This window comes from Entelurus aequoreus, linkage group LG04 (assembly GCF_033978785.1).
Source record: "Entelurus aequoreus isolate RoL-2023_Sb linkage group LG04, RoL_Eaeq_v1.1, whole genome shotgun sequence".
Classification (NCBI taxonomy): domain Eukaryota; kingdom Metazoa; phylum Chordata; class Actinopteri; order Syngnathiformes; family Syngnathidae; genus Entelurus; species Entelurus aequoreus.
The window spans coordinates 63,379,732-63,394,174 of NC_084734.1; the positions used below are offsets into that span (position 1 = coordinate 63,379,732).

Sequence of the window (14,443 nt, forward strand, 5' to 3'; positions counted from 1 at the left end):
ACGATGGTAGATGATGATGTACTGTAGCTGTGGCATTGAACTTGCCTGCTGCACGCCCACTCTGTAAATAAGGTAAAAGCAAAAGTATTTTTTTTATTACATGCTCAGGGTTTACCCTAAACTGCCAAGATACCTGTGGCGGTGGGGGCGTGGTTACGGGGTGGTTCACGATGACATCCTTGAGTAATTTGCATAATTTTTCTATAATGGTATGATTTTCTTAAAAAAAGGTTCAAAATATCTATACATACATTTAAAACCAATCTGATTTTATTAATTAGTATCAACATATGTTTTTATTGTTTTCCCATATTTTTAATTGTCGCTGCTTTTTGTACAAGGTACTTTGTTAAGATTTTATTGAAAGTGCTCACACACGGCTCTGCTACAGCTACAACCCCGCTCCTCTCTGTGGATAGCACAGGAGGGAGGGTTGCACACACACAAAAGGCTGTAAGCGCGCACAGAGTGATCAGTGACACTTCTGCTTCAATCACTTGTCTGTTTGGTTATGGTTTAAGTTTATTTCAAACATGCTATACAGTTGGGCGAAAATGTTACTCTAGTTTGATCATATTTGGATGGATTTATTTTAGAAGTAAAACGCAATTTAAATGGTAAAATCCGTATTCGGACGTGTGTTATTTTTAGTCGCAAATGCGACTGAAATGCTCCGTACAGCCCTGATGTCGACAAATTGTTGCACTCCGAGCCGAAACAGGATGTTGCGATTACGTAAGCAAAACCCACGCAATTGTATGGAGCGGAGGCAGCATGTCTGCGATGTGGACATACTTTAATATATCTGAGATATACCAGCGGACAGCGATCTGTAAAATGTGCAATGTGCCTATATTAAGAGGACAGTGGCGGCTTTAAAGGAGAGAAAGTACAGTTGGCGCAGCAGCACGAAGCAAGTGTGACGTCAGACTAACTGCACCTTTCGCTGTTTGTTGTGGACATCGAGGGTCACAAGTAAAGAATATCTAAACCTAATATCTAAGTCTCCAGTAACACCAGAAAAAGATTCTAGATTTGTTGTTATTCATTTTTAATAAAGAAAGTCACTAAAAGGTTTGGCGAAGTCTCTAGAAACTTGAGAAATTCTCAACAAAGTACATTGTACAATAAGCAGCAACAACTGTAATATAGAGCAAAACGATATTAGAAAAATACATCTGAATACTAATTAGTAATAACAGATTTGTTTTTAAATGTATGTATAACTTTTTTTTTTAGCTTTTTGAGAGGGACAAGCAGTAGGAAATATGCATCAGCGCTGATTATGCAAATTATGATGTCATATTATCCCAGCCAGAGCCATGCCCATATTGCCACAAGTATATGGAAATCTGGGGGGAAACCCTGCCCCCTGATGGATATTATGGAATAACACCTAATCTTTTATGTTTGCCCTTTCTTGTTGATTACAGCACCTTGAAGCCCTTCTCCGCCAAATCCGAGAAATCGTGGAGAAGCACACAGACACTGAAGTCTTAGAGACATGCTCCAAGACCTACCATGCCCTCTGCAGTGAGGAGTTCCCAATCTTTAACAGGGTGGACATTGCCCGCTCGCAGTTGCTGGATGAACTGGTGGATAAGTTCAACCGATTGCTGGAGGATTTCCTACAAGAGGTAGGAGTAACGGGAGAGGCCTTTCTTGCATCAAGGTGACAATTGTTTTATATAATGGGTGTCCAAAGTGCAGCATGGCGGCCTGTAGCTCTGTTTCTATTGGGCCACTACAAATTCTAAAGACTAATTCACATGTCCTGTAGTTAAATATTACACTAAAAACCTTAGAAAATATTTAATCCGCCCAAATCGCCCAAAAGATGGATAGCTGAGGAACTGAGTTGTTGATTTTTGTACATTCTGTGTTAATAAACATATACACATTTTTTGCAAGATATAGTACGTTTTCCAGTTTGCTCAAGCCCTAAAAAAGTTTTAGTTGAAGAAATCAAATACCTCAAGCGATTAGATTAGATATTATACTACTTTGCTCTGTTCCCTATAACACAAAGCTAAATGGTGGATGCTTTGTTCAGATACAAAATGTATCAGTTATCCTTGCATCCTTTGATTTTTCTTAATTGCGGCCTTTCCCAGGAAAAAAAACCCTGTTTTAGATCATAACAATTGAATAGTGATCATGATAATTTTCTTTAACCCAAAAACAATGTCTCCCCCTTTTTTTAATAAGTCTTAATTTCATTATTGAGCGCATTTATTTTGAGGTAGAGGTTTAATCTAATAACCATATTTTACACTGCAAATGCCAAATTGCACCAGACATGCCTGGAAGAAGTACCGTATTTTTCGGACAATAAGTCGCTCCGGAGTATACTTCGCACCGGCCGAAAATGCACAATAAAGAAGGAAAAAAACATATATACGTCGCACTGGAGTATAAGTCGCATTTTTTATTTGATAAAATCCAACACTTAAGAATAGATATTTGAAAGGCAATTTGAAATAAATAAAGAATAGTGGACAACAGGCTGAATAAGTGTACGCCATATGACGCACAAATAACCAACTGAGAACGTGCCTGGTATGTTAACGTAACATATTATGGCAAGAGTCATTCAAATAACTATAACATATAGAACATGCTGTACGTTTACCAAACAATCTGTCACTCCCGATCGCTAAATCCGATGAAATCTTCCTCCCCGGTGTCGCCTCTGGTATGTCCTTTCTTTCTGCTGCTCGATTGCCGTTCTCTGCTGCATATTTCACTACGTCCAGCTTGTAATCTGCAGTATATGATTTCCTTTTCGGTGCCATTTTAGTTCAGCCCTTCTCAGTTTTTATAAGTTACCGCCAATGTTGATGTGTTCCATTTTAATAGCTACGGCAGTAGCATATAGCAGTTAGCATCCCAAGACCCACAATGCACTTCTGCCATGACCCTCCCCTGCCGAATTCTTATTGGTTGACGTGTGAGTGACAATTGCTGACGTGTGAGTGACAATTGCTGACGTGTGTGTGACGATTGCTGCCATTTGCTTCGTCTCTTACGCGATTAAAATAAATAATATTATTTGATATTTTACGGTAATGTGTTAATAATTTCACACATAAGTCGCTCCGGAGTATATGTCGCACCCACGGCCAAGCTATGAAAAAAAACTGCGACTTATAATCCGAAAAATACGGTTAACTAAACTAGTCAACTAAAGTACAGTAATTATTCTAATTAAAAGTGTAAAATAACCCCAGTATTTAACAAAGGTTGCATGCTAGCATTCTTCTGTGTGTTTGATTGAACCAAATAATATCTATCTACCTATGCAGGGGGAAGAATCTGATGAAGATGATGCTTATCAGGTTTTGTCAACTCTAAAGAGGATCACAGCTTTTCACAAGTACGAAATATTGTTTTATCCAAAGGTCTTGATTGCTTCTCTTTGTTTTCTTGTCTTCTTCCTACTAATGTTTATTTACATTATGTTGTATGCAAGTATCCTCGGTTTAGTTTCTTTGTTTGTGTCTTGCAGTGCACATGATCTATCTGGATGGGATCTCTTTACAAGCAACTTTAAGTTGCTCAACACAGGCATCGAGAATGGAGACATGCCAGAACAGGTTATTTAAAAACACTTCAACATAAAGCATTTTACTCTATGTAAATGAAGCTACCGGTAATTGAAGAGTGGAATATTCTCAGTGGGTGTTTATATTTATAATATATTTATAATTGTAGTGTGTTTTATTTATTTTTTTGAGCAGATAGTAATCCATTCGCTGCAGTGCACGCACTATGTCATCCTGTGGCACCTGGCCAAGTTATCTGAAGGCAGCTCTCGAAAGGTGAGTGTAGCTCTGCCAACTTTACTGCACTTCTTTAAAGCATGGTTGTAATGCTAAACACTCGTTTGACCTTTTCAGGAGGATATGGTGACTTTGAGGAAACAGATGAGGGCCTTCTGTATGATGTGTCAGCGGTACCTCACTAATGTCAACACCGCTGTTAAAGAACAGGTGATATTCCAATGTCAAATATTAATCGTAATTAAAAAAAAAAGTAATAATCATTGCCTGATGTTTATGTCTCTCATTGTTGTATTTTCAACGGCTACTTTTGTATAGTTATGCATGCGAATGTATTGTTTTCTATTCAATTGCAGGCATTCACCATCCTTTGTGACCTCCTGCTCATCTTCAGCCACCAGATGGTGTCTGGAGGCAGGGAACACCTGGAGCCCTTAGTCTATTCCTCAGAAGATTCGCTTCAGTCTGAACTGCTATCCTTTATTCTGAATCATGTCTTCATAGATCAGGATGATGATACCAATAGCACAGGTAAAGGCATATAATCTATTTATAGAAATTAATGAATTATGTCCATAACTTTGTCAATGTTGTCAATGCTTAACATTCTCCAGAATTAATCAGTCTACAGAGAAGATAAATGGACAGTTTATTCTTGAAACTTAAAAGGGAACTGCACTGTTTTTGGGATTTTGCCTATAGTTCACAATCCTTATTATAGACAAAAACACATGTTTTTTTTCCTTTCTAATTTGTAATTGTCTTGTTCTAAGTGGCCAGCAATGGTGCTAATGGGAGCAATCCATTCTGCTTCCAAATCACTCTATAAATGCATCCAAAAACCTCCAACAATACTTCATTTACGTTCCGTAACCTGTATAATAACCAAGCTGTAACGGCATTGTTATTGCAAGTGCATACACCAAGGAACTGTTTATGTAGTGCAGTAACACGTCGCCTTGTGACGCCATGCTACGACATTAGCCGTGAGCTAGTTCCTGCATCAGCAGTTAAATCAGTAGATCGCTTCTCGGCCTTTTGGCTAAGATCAAGTGTAGTATCTGTTCTTATCAGTTTAATATCTGACACGTCCCCTATCCGGGGACCATATATTAAATGGATTTTTGGAACAGGGAGATGGAATAGGGGCTTGCTCCATCCACTCCACGCATCGACCTGGTATTGCAGTACCTCCAGAAACGGTGCACCCCCACCTGCTCAGTGGCCTTGTGGTTAGAATGTCCGCCCTGAGATCGGTAGGTCGCTAGTTCAAACCCCGGCTGAGTCATACCAAAGACTATAAAAATGGGACCCATTACCTCCCTGCTTGGCACTCAGCATCAAGGGTTGGAATTGGGGGTTAAATCACCAAAAATGATTCCCGGGCGCGGCCACTGCTGCTGCTCACTGCTCCCCTCACCTCTCAGGGGGTGATCAAGGGTGATGGGTCAAATGCGTGTCATATGTAAACTATTTGCACACATTTCAGCGTCTGTAGTTGTCACAACAAGCATGACGTGATGCATGTATCATGATGAATACGTTAGGTTAGGTCAAGTTGGCCGAGTAGGTTTCCAGTAGATTTTGGGTAAGTGGAACATTTCTACCACTGCGAGGTTTGTTAGCGCAAACAGTTCGTCTTTCATTGTAATGCAGTTTTTTTTAGCAGTGTCCTCCTCGCCAGATATGAAAATATATTCCATCGATAACATTGTGTACCACTTAGTGCAGCCAAAGTTCTTCATTTCTGTTGTCATGGTTTGGCTCCAAGTTCCACATTTACACCGTGACCAAGTCATGCCGGTCCTTTGGCATTTAGTTTTTAGGTTCTGCATACACTTGTGAAAGTGATATGTCCTACTGCCTTAAAGCAATTTCTCCAAAAAGTTGGGGGGAAGACCTGATTAGATTTTGGTAAGATCAGGGTTAGTGTATCCTATACCCATTAATTTCTGAAACGTCTGAAGGACATTCCCTGAAATCGGGAACATGCATCAAATCAAGGACAAAATAGAAACAACTTGGATACAAATGAAGAACAAATTAATTAATACATCTGTACATTAATTCCCCAAAAATATGTTAATTGAGTAAACGTTTGTTTACAGTCACCCTTTGACCAATAATGGTTGCACAATCGAGAAAAAAAAAGACTTAACGGAGAGTTTGCATTAATAATGGATGTTTGGAAAAAGTTGGTAATGAAAAACAATTTTTTTGTTGATTTGTATTCTTAGATGGCCAACAGGATGATGAGGCTGTGAAGATAGAAGCTTTACACAAGAGGAGAAACCTCCTTGCTGCCTATTGTAAACTGATCATCTACTGTGTGGTAGAAATGAAAACCGGAGCTGACATTTTCAAACAGTACATGAGGGTTAGTTTGTTTTTGTTCATGATTATTCTACTTTTTGTCTCTAGTCTGCTTTGCTATTTGCTGAAAATAATGAACAATTTGGGGTTTCTAAGAGCTTAAAACATTTATTTTTCAGTATTATAATGATTATGGTGACATCATCAAGGAGACAATGAGTAAGACCCGGCAAATCGACAAGATTCAATGTGCCAAAACCCTCATCCTCAGTCTTCAGCAGGTCAGTGCTCAACGTTATCATTCAGTAGCTTTCCATTTGCCCCATTGATTACAATATTATAATTGATCCTTCTTTTGTTCTGTTTCTGGTAGCTTTTCAATGAAATGCTGTCAGAGCTGGGCCATGGCTTTGATCGCTCATCCTCCGCATTCTGTGGAATCAAAGAGTTAGCCCGTCGCTTTTCTCTAACCTTTGGCCTCGACCAAGTCAAAACCAGAGATGCCATTGCCATGCTACACAAGTAAGACTTTGCTCATCTGGTTGATCTCAAACTTTTTGACATGAAAATACAATTTTTACATAAGGAACAGAAGGTCATGTAAATGTACTCGTTAATTTTTTGACGTCTGGGAAAATATTATTTGTTGTTGTCAGGTTTTAAAGAACAAACCTGTGGGTGTCATATTTGACAAGCTTATCAAGCTTAGAATGTTACACGTACATGCACATGTTGGACAATAGATCTCCAGACGTAACGTGACTAGTTTTGTTTAGGGGAAACGGCAGCTAAAATAAATAGTACAAGTGTCAGCTTTAAGCCCTAAAATTTATTGCACATTTTAGTCATATAGATAGTGAACAATACAACACTAAGCTTAATAAAATGAAATGAAAGGAATCATTTTTCAAATTGATCACTGTCAGTCAAAAGCAATAATTACCGTTCGTCTCCTCTCACTCTGACAAGGTTCCATCTTGTACTATTTTCACGGTAAACAATCTCACTTTGGTTTGTCCAAGTTATTTTAATCCAAATTAGGGATGTAAAGATATGAACATTTCAGATCATGGTTATTGTAACCAAAAAAACTATCACGGTTATTATTATTATCGCAGTATTGTTGAATGTGCTCAAAAAGTACTTATATACACAAATCTTTTGACCAAGTTATTTTTTTAAATAACTATAAATAAACAGACACACTGTTACAAAATCCCCCACTATTTTGCATGTGTGTTTCTTATGCTTCACTGACAGTGTTTTAGTCGTAGTATTTTATCTGTTTTGTTGGTTAAGCTGTTACTGTTTAAAATATGGATTTGTACTGTTGCACTTTAAGATTAATTTAAATAAAAAGTGCTTAACAAATAAAACAATTATTTATTATTTTTGGCGGGCGTTGTCACATCCTTCTCTCTTCAGTTGTCCTTGAATGCATCGTAAAACACCTCTCTCTTCCACCAAGTGTAGAAGGATCACTCTGTACTAAGAGAGCATTGCTTGTCGGTTCAACGTGCTCAATTGAATATTTTAGTTGCTCAGACAGCAATGTGTTTATATACGTTTAGATTGGGGTATGTCGTTTCTTAATGAGGAAACAATTGTCTCTTGTTTTAATAATAGCATTTAAGCTTTTGAGCTTGCGCCAGTCAGTCTGTGAGTTTATCAAGTGCAGTTATTATCACAGCTGTTCGATAATCTTCAACGGTAACCGCGGTTATCATTATTACCCTTTATAGTTGCATCCCGAATGTAAATGTATCCAGATGATACCGTTAATATACACATGCTAAAAACTCAACTCAAGTGGCGAATGAACTTACACGTTATTTAGCTCATGTTTTGGAATGGCAACAAATCTTGCTCAAAACTCAACTTAAACAAAGCAGTTCCAAGGCTCTTCTCTAAATGTAACATTTTGATTAGATATTTATGAGAATGGGGAAATAACTCAATTTCAATGCAATCTTGGTGTTGTGATAGACTCAAAACTGTTTAAATCAGAGATAAAAAAATAAAGTTCTACAATCGTATCAAATTTAATATTTTACATTTCCGTTTCATAAGATCACATTTATCACTGCAGGTAGCAAAAATGTTCATACATGCAATAGTCCTGAAAACTAAAACCTTAAGTCACTTTCCAATTAATATGCAACAATTGAAATATTGGCTGAAACAGTTAAAGGGGAACTGCCCTTTTTTTTTTGGAATTTTGCCTATTGTTCCCAATCCTTATGAGAGACAAGAAGACAAAAGTTTTTTCCCGCATTCTATTATACAAATCGGCTCATTCTTGGTAGCGAGCAATACAGCTAATGGGAGCTATCAATTGTACTTCTAAATCATTTTAAAAATGCATTAAAAACCGTCAACTAACTTAATTTACGTTCTGTAACCTGTATAATAACCGAGTTGTAGATACATTGTTATTGTAAGAGCGAACACCGAAAAACTATTTTTCTAAGGCACTAACACATCGGCGTGCTATGGTATTAGCCGTAAAAGCTAACTACGGAAATAAATAAGCTTGCTTCTACGTCAGCACAAAACACGTTTGGGTTTGTAATGCACAACATTGCGATAGAACACCAATTTGTACTGACTGAAAAACATGAACAATCATAATACAGTATCTGTAAAGTATTAGCCCACATTTCATGTTTTGTTAGTACACAGCTAGCTCGACAGTGTATGCACTGTAGTGTACAGTGATGTGCTGCATGTATCATGATCAATAGTATAGTGACTTCCTCGACGGACAGTTTGTCCATCTGGTTGGAAATGTTTCCAGTTGATTTGGGTAAGCAATTCATTAATTCGGCGTAGTTTACCTCAAAGTTTCACATTTGCAGCGTGACCATGTCGCACTTTCTCGGCTTCCGTCTGCTCCAACGTTTCAACCTCTTTTTCGTGCTGGCTTCTATAAGCAGCAGTTCATCCTCCGTATATTTAGTTTTAAAAAGATAAGGTTGTGAATACTCATTTGTCCAAAAATAGTCACCTTTGTTGTCTATTACCAAGTCTTAGAAAACACACTCGCGCTTGTTTCCGGGAGAAATTGTTGCAGGAAGTCGGAAGTGCGCTGTTATGGAAACAGAAATATATGCGCTGTCAAGAATTAGTTCCGGCTTTACATAAAATTATCAAAATACGGTCAATTTTGTACATAGTACATATTGCTATGATCGTGTCCGTTACTACATCATATATAGATTTGCAGCGTGTATATAAAACGTTGAGGGGTTTTGAAGTTGTTTTAAAAGACTTTGAAGGCTACATGGGTGACTCCCATTAGCCACATCTTACAAGCATTTTTTATCATCTTTAAAATCCTAAAAAAAAAAAGATGTGTTCTTGTCTCTAATAATGATTGTGAACAATAGGCAAAATTCCAAAACAAGTGCAGTTCCTCTTTAAGGTTTCACCATTGCACCATTTTACAAAAGCACCCATCCATCCATTTTCTACCGCTTGTCCCTTTCGGGGTCGCGGGGGGTGCTGGAGCCTATCTCAGCTGCATTCGGGTGGAAGGCGGGGTACACCCTGGACAAGTCGCATAAACTCTTTAATTGGAATAATATAGTCAAGAGTTTAAACATTTGTCTGATATACAAACTTATCCATAGTTTGTCACTTCCATTTCTTCAGTTGGTAAACATAAGGAAAAGGCCACAGGGATAACAAGGGATTGTATTTTGCCTCTACAGCCTGCGACACAATAATTTTGATGATAGGCTAAAATAGCTAATATAGACACTTACATCATGTGTAGCCTTCATTATAACACTGAAAAAAGGCTTTAATTTTTTTGCGGCTTCAGACAAATTTGTTTTTTGTATTTTTGGTCCAATATAGCTCTTTCAACATTTTGGTTTGCCGACCACTGGCTTAACTCAACAAAAAAAGTAAGGCATATGTGCAACATAATCATGCTGTTTAATCAGCATCTTGATACGCCACACCTGTGAGGTGGGATGGATTATCTTGGCAAAGAAGAAATGCTCACTAACACAGTTGGCAAATAAGAAATACTCACTAACACAGATTTGGACAGATTTGTGAGCAATATGTGAGAGGAATAGGTCTCATGCGTTTATGGTAAACGTTTCAAAACTTTGAGTTCATCTCATAAAAAATGGGATATCTGTTTTTTTTTCTTCATGGCTTATTTCACACGATGGTCAAACGGCTTGGTCAAACAAGTGAGAGTGAGTGTAGAGTTAGAGCAGAAAATGCTGTATTGCTATTCTGTTCCTGAGTGTTCCAGTCGTTTTAATAGAGAGATAAGACAGAGCTTTCATAGAGTCCCGAAAGAAGTGGTTTATAAAGGTAATACAATCGGGGGGAAAAAGAAAGTGTGTCGATGGAAATGACTCTTAAAAATAATCACATTAATCATCTTGTGGAATATAATCAGACCATGCTTGTGTTTGCAGCGATCACTTTGTAAAATATTTGAACATTTGATTTGTTTGAGAAACTTTCTGTGATACAATCAAGTTTATTCTCTACTATATTAGTAGTGTTTGATAGCAGATTAGTAATGTTTGATAGCAGACGTAAATGTAAAGAAAGGACAAGAGATTGCATTAGTTTGTGTTCTTTTGTGGTTGTTATGCCTAAATATAACTACAAAGACCTGGTTGTACAATTAAACTGTCATATTAAGCCCTAGTAATAAATATTTTAATTGTTGGTCCAATCCACTGTATTTTTTTTTTTGATATTCATAACAAAAACTAAAAGCTTAGTTGTTGTGCCGGAAAGCCAAGTGCTTTATTTGACACGGATGACCAGCGACCCCAAAAGGGACAAGCGGTAGAAAATGGATGGATGGATGGATGACCACATTATTTGGTGTTATTCGTTAGCATCAAGAAAAAAAATCCTTAATAGTATTAATAAACTACATTAATAAATCTCTCGTAGGCTCAACAGCTTGTACTGAATCTTAATATCGCTAGAAAATATTGCTGAACAACAGGGACATCTATGGCTAAATAATGAGACAAAATATGAACTTCACACCATAAAAATAACTACAGACATGAATTGTAAATAAAACTATTTGTAGCAAGAATATCAACTGCAAACAAACTTATCCTTTTTTTATTAGCGTCAAGATAACAGCAGCACGGCACTCGTTATGTCAATCAAATGTGTTACTTACCGATGCAGGACTAAATCCAACAACGTCTTTCACCGATTTACCCCTCAGATGTAAAAACATGATGTGCCTCCAATCTTTTCTTCTCTAAATACTTTGAGTGTCACATGAAGTGAGCTTGTATAGCGAGCAGTAACGTCTCGGTGATAGTTTAAATCTTTAAAAAAATATTTTTCTTAAGAGTGTAAAAATCCACTACATCCCATTTTAAATATTTTTTTCATGATCGCTTTTATATTTGCCTCTAAATTTTTCTAAATATGCCCAAATCTGCACTCAATAATTGTAATAATTAGTAGCCTAATGGGGCTCCAGATCGTCACCTGAAACCTGTACCTGGATGTGCCTCTAGGTCATGTGATTGCAACCCCTCTATAGTTTTTTATTTATTTATTGCTGCTACCATATTATTTCACTTGGTTTTATTTCTTACTAATTTATATCTGGTTGTTCTTTTAAATATTCATGTTTTCAAATGAATAAATCATTGTAATTTTAATATCAATGTTGTCTGTCTATCTGCGTTGGCCCACGATGAGGTGGCGACTTGTCCAGAGTGTACCTCGCCTTCCGCCCAAATGCAGCTGAGATAGGCTCCAGCACCCCCGCCATCCCGAAAGGGACAAGCGGTAGAAAATGAATGGATGGATGGATAATAGTGATTATTATTTTTCCATAATCGTCCAGCCGCACTATTGAGTGAGCCACAACGAAGGACAAAGTTTAAAACGTTCTCTACATAAAAGCACAAACTTTTTGCAGTCTAGCATTAGAGCAACAATTTAATTTTATTTTGTTTTCTGCTGTAGATTGCGTGTACTGAGTGAGCAACAAGTACTTAACGGTAGTTTTCCTGTTTAACTTATTAACACCGCTAAATCAGAGTAATAACACATGGATCCAACTCACATTTACAAAAAACAAAAAAATGCCAGAAACAATAATCACAGATATAAAGCGTTCAGTACATTAAAATGTTCTTGACTGTTCAGGGCCGAGTGTTTTGCACGCTTTTAGAATGTTTTATTGCTGTAATCCACTTGTGTCAAACTTTGGGATCTTTGGGACTGTGGTAAAACACGTTCCCCTTCCCATCTCCTCGTTTGTCCTGGCACCCTGAAGCACAACATCTGTCTAAGAAAGTTTAAACAACTGAGAAAGACACGGAGAAACTAACTCACTCACGTTTTTTCCTGCCAATATGATGGTTTGATTTCACTTGGTGCATGCCGGGATGCAAAACGTAATCTCTCTGAGCTCGATATGTATCAGTTAGCACCTTCAAAAAAAAAAGTGGATTTTACTTAAAATTGTAGTTTTCATATATTCCACATTGTAGTTGGATGCATTTATTGCTTCTTTCAACATAACCAACTTTCTTCCCAGCTCACATTTTATTTTTCTGATTGTTCGCCTGCTTGTTTTCTAGGGATGGAATCGAGTTTGCGTTTAAGGACCCAAGTCCCCAGGGAGAAGGAGGCCCTCCTCTCAACCTGGCTTTCTTAGACATCCTCAGTGAGTTCTCCTCAAAGCTGATGAGACAAGACAAGAGGACTGTGTAAGTTTGTTTTTTACTGTGCACGCCAATGTGAGGTTCAGGGCAGCAGATGTTTCAAGCCACTGGTCTACCTCATCTTTGGCTGCTGGTTAGCGCCTTGCATGGCAGCTCCCGCCATCAGTGTGTGAATGTGTGTGTGAATGGCTGAATGTGGAAATACTGTCAAAGCGCTTTGAGTACCTTGAAGGTAGAAAAGCGCTATACAAGTATAACCCATTTATCATTTATCATTATTTACCCCTGTGTGCCTGTTTTAGGATGTGTTAATATTAACCCTTACTTTCCTATGCCTCCACAGCCACATGTACTTGGAGCGTTTCATGACGTTCCAGATGGCACTGCAACGAGAGGACTGCTGGCTCCCCCTCATTTCATACAGGAATTCCCTACAGGCTGGTGGGGATGACGACACTATGTCAGTGATGAGTGGCTACTCCAGCAGAGGCTCTTCTGTTCGTTCCAAGAAGACCAAGGCTCCTGCTGTGACAGCAGGAACTTCTGCAGCCAAGAGGAAGCTACCAGAAGGTATAAAACATTTGGAAATAAATAAAAGCATTTACCTTTTTAGAGCTGATTTCTGTGCATCTCGTAATACCAAGACAAAGCTGTGACATTTTAATATAGATTCAAAAAACAGAAGGAAACATTTTGTGTTACTTGCCTATGCACAAATAAACCAGTCCTCTCTGATGTGAGAGGTGCACATATAAAACCCAGTTCCAGTTAAAGCCCAGAAAAACAAAAGTGTCTTCCAACTGTTCCAATGTGTTCCAAGCATCTTGGCTCAACCAGTCGAGCTGATGGGCAAACACATAAAACAGCAGATGGCGGGAGCCTTCTAATTATCACAATTTCCACTTCATTTCATTAGCAACTGACCAAAAGCTAATTCTGAGCTGGTTCACCTAAGGCTGTGGCATTAGTCACATTTGGAACATTGATATTGTCACATACTTTTTTCGTTTACCAAATTGTGGGCCATCTGTTCAAAGGTGAATCTGTGAAACTACCAGTCGTGTAAAACTGGTGTGTATGTTTCCAGTATGTACTCTATTCCTAACAATATGCCTCTTCATTTCCAGAGGAGAGCAGTAGCAGTGAGGTGTGGACGCAAGGCATTCAGACCCCCGTCATGATGCCATCCCCCCACCTTACCTCCACTGCCATGCGAGAGCCTAAAAGGGGTCGTGATGACAGCTACATGGGCGTCTACTCCCTCCCTCATGACCAGCAGCAGCCCCACCAACACCCACAACACCATCAACAGGCACCTCAGCACCACCAGACACCCATGGATTACAAGTATGTATCTATATGTAGCTCTCTGCATAGAGCAAAATGTCACAGGGCTTGTCTCTCAAAACAAACTGCTTGGCAAGAATAAACCCTCCTGAGATCCAGCGTCCTCTACCGTGGACTTTTAATTTTGGTTTCGTTACAAAACACAAATGTCCACTGGTTCTCACAAAGGATATATTGATTATTAACCACTTTTGTAGTGGAAATAAGCTGTAAAAGCCATTCATTTAATATTTACCATATTTTGCGGACTATAGGGCATTATAAGGCACATGGCCAATGAGCGGGTCTATTCAGGTCTATATTCATATAAAAGCA

General features: G+C 38.3%; 1 protein-coding gene and 1 non-coding gene across 4 annotated transcripts in view; both read left to right on the forward strand.

Moving 5' to 3' along the window:
* Window positions 1-14,443, forward strand: part of LOC133648919 (cohesin subunit SA-2-like) — a 52,751-nt gene that overhangs the window by 25,548 nt on the left and 12,760 nt on the right. For all 3 annotated transcript variants that reach the window (XM_062045461.1, XM_062045460.1, XM_062045462.1), the window contains exons 19-30: window positions 1,434-1,637; window positions 3,306-3,376; window positions 3,509-3,596; window positions 3,741-3,821; window positions 3,900-3,992; window positions 4,139-4,313; window positions 6,020-6,159; window positions 6,275-6,376; window positions 6,469-6,617; window positions 12,698-12,826; window positions 13,125-13,351; window positions 13,909-14,128. In XM_062045461.1, coding sequence (XP_061901445.1) covers window positions 1,434-1,637; window positions 3,306-3,376; window positions 3,509-3,596; window positions 3,741-3,821; window positions 3,900-3,992; window positions 4,139-4,313; window positions 6,020-6,159; window positions 6,275-6,376; window positions 6,469-6,617; window positions 12,698-12,826; window positions 13,125-13,351; window positions 13,909-14,128 — 1,679 coding nt within the window. The remainder of the gene's footprint in view (window positions 1-1,433; window positions 1,638-3,305; window positions 3,377-3,508; window positions 3,597-3,740; window positions 3,822-3,899; window positions 3,993-4,138; window positions 4,314-6,019; window positions 6,160-6,274; window positions 6,377-6,468; window positions 6,618-12,697; window positions 12,827-13,124; window positions 13,352-13,908; window positions 14,129-14,443) is intronic.
* LOC133649277 (U2 spliceosomal RNA) lies at window positions 4,805-4,995 on the forward strand. The gene has a single exon (XR_009826022.1). It is a non-coding gene; the product is annotated as a U2 spliceosomal RNA (small nuclear RNA).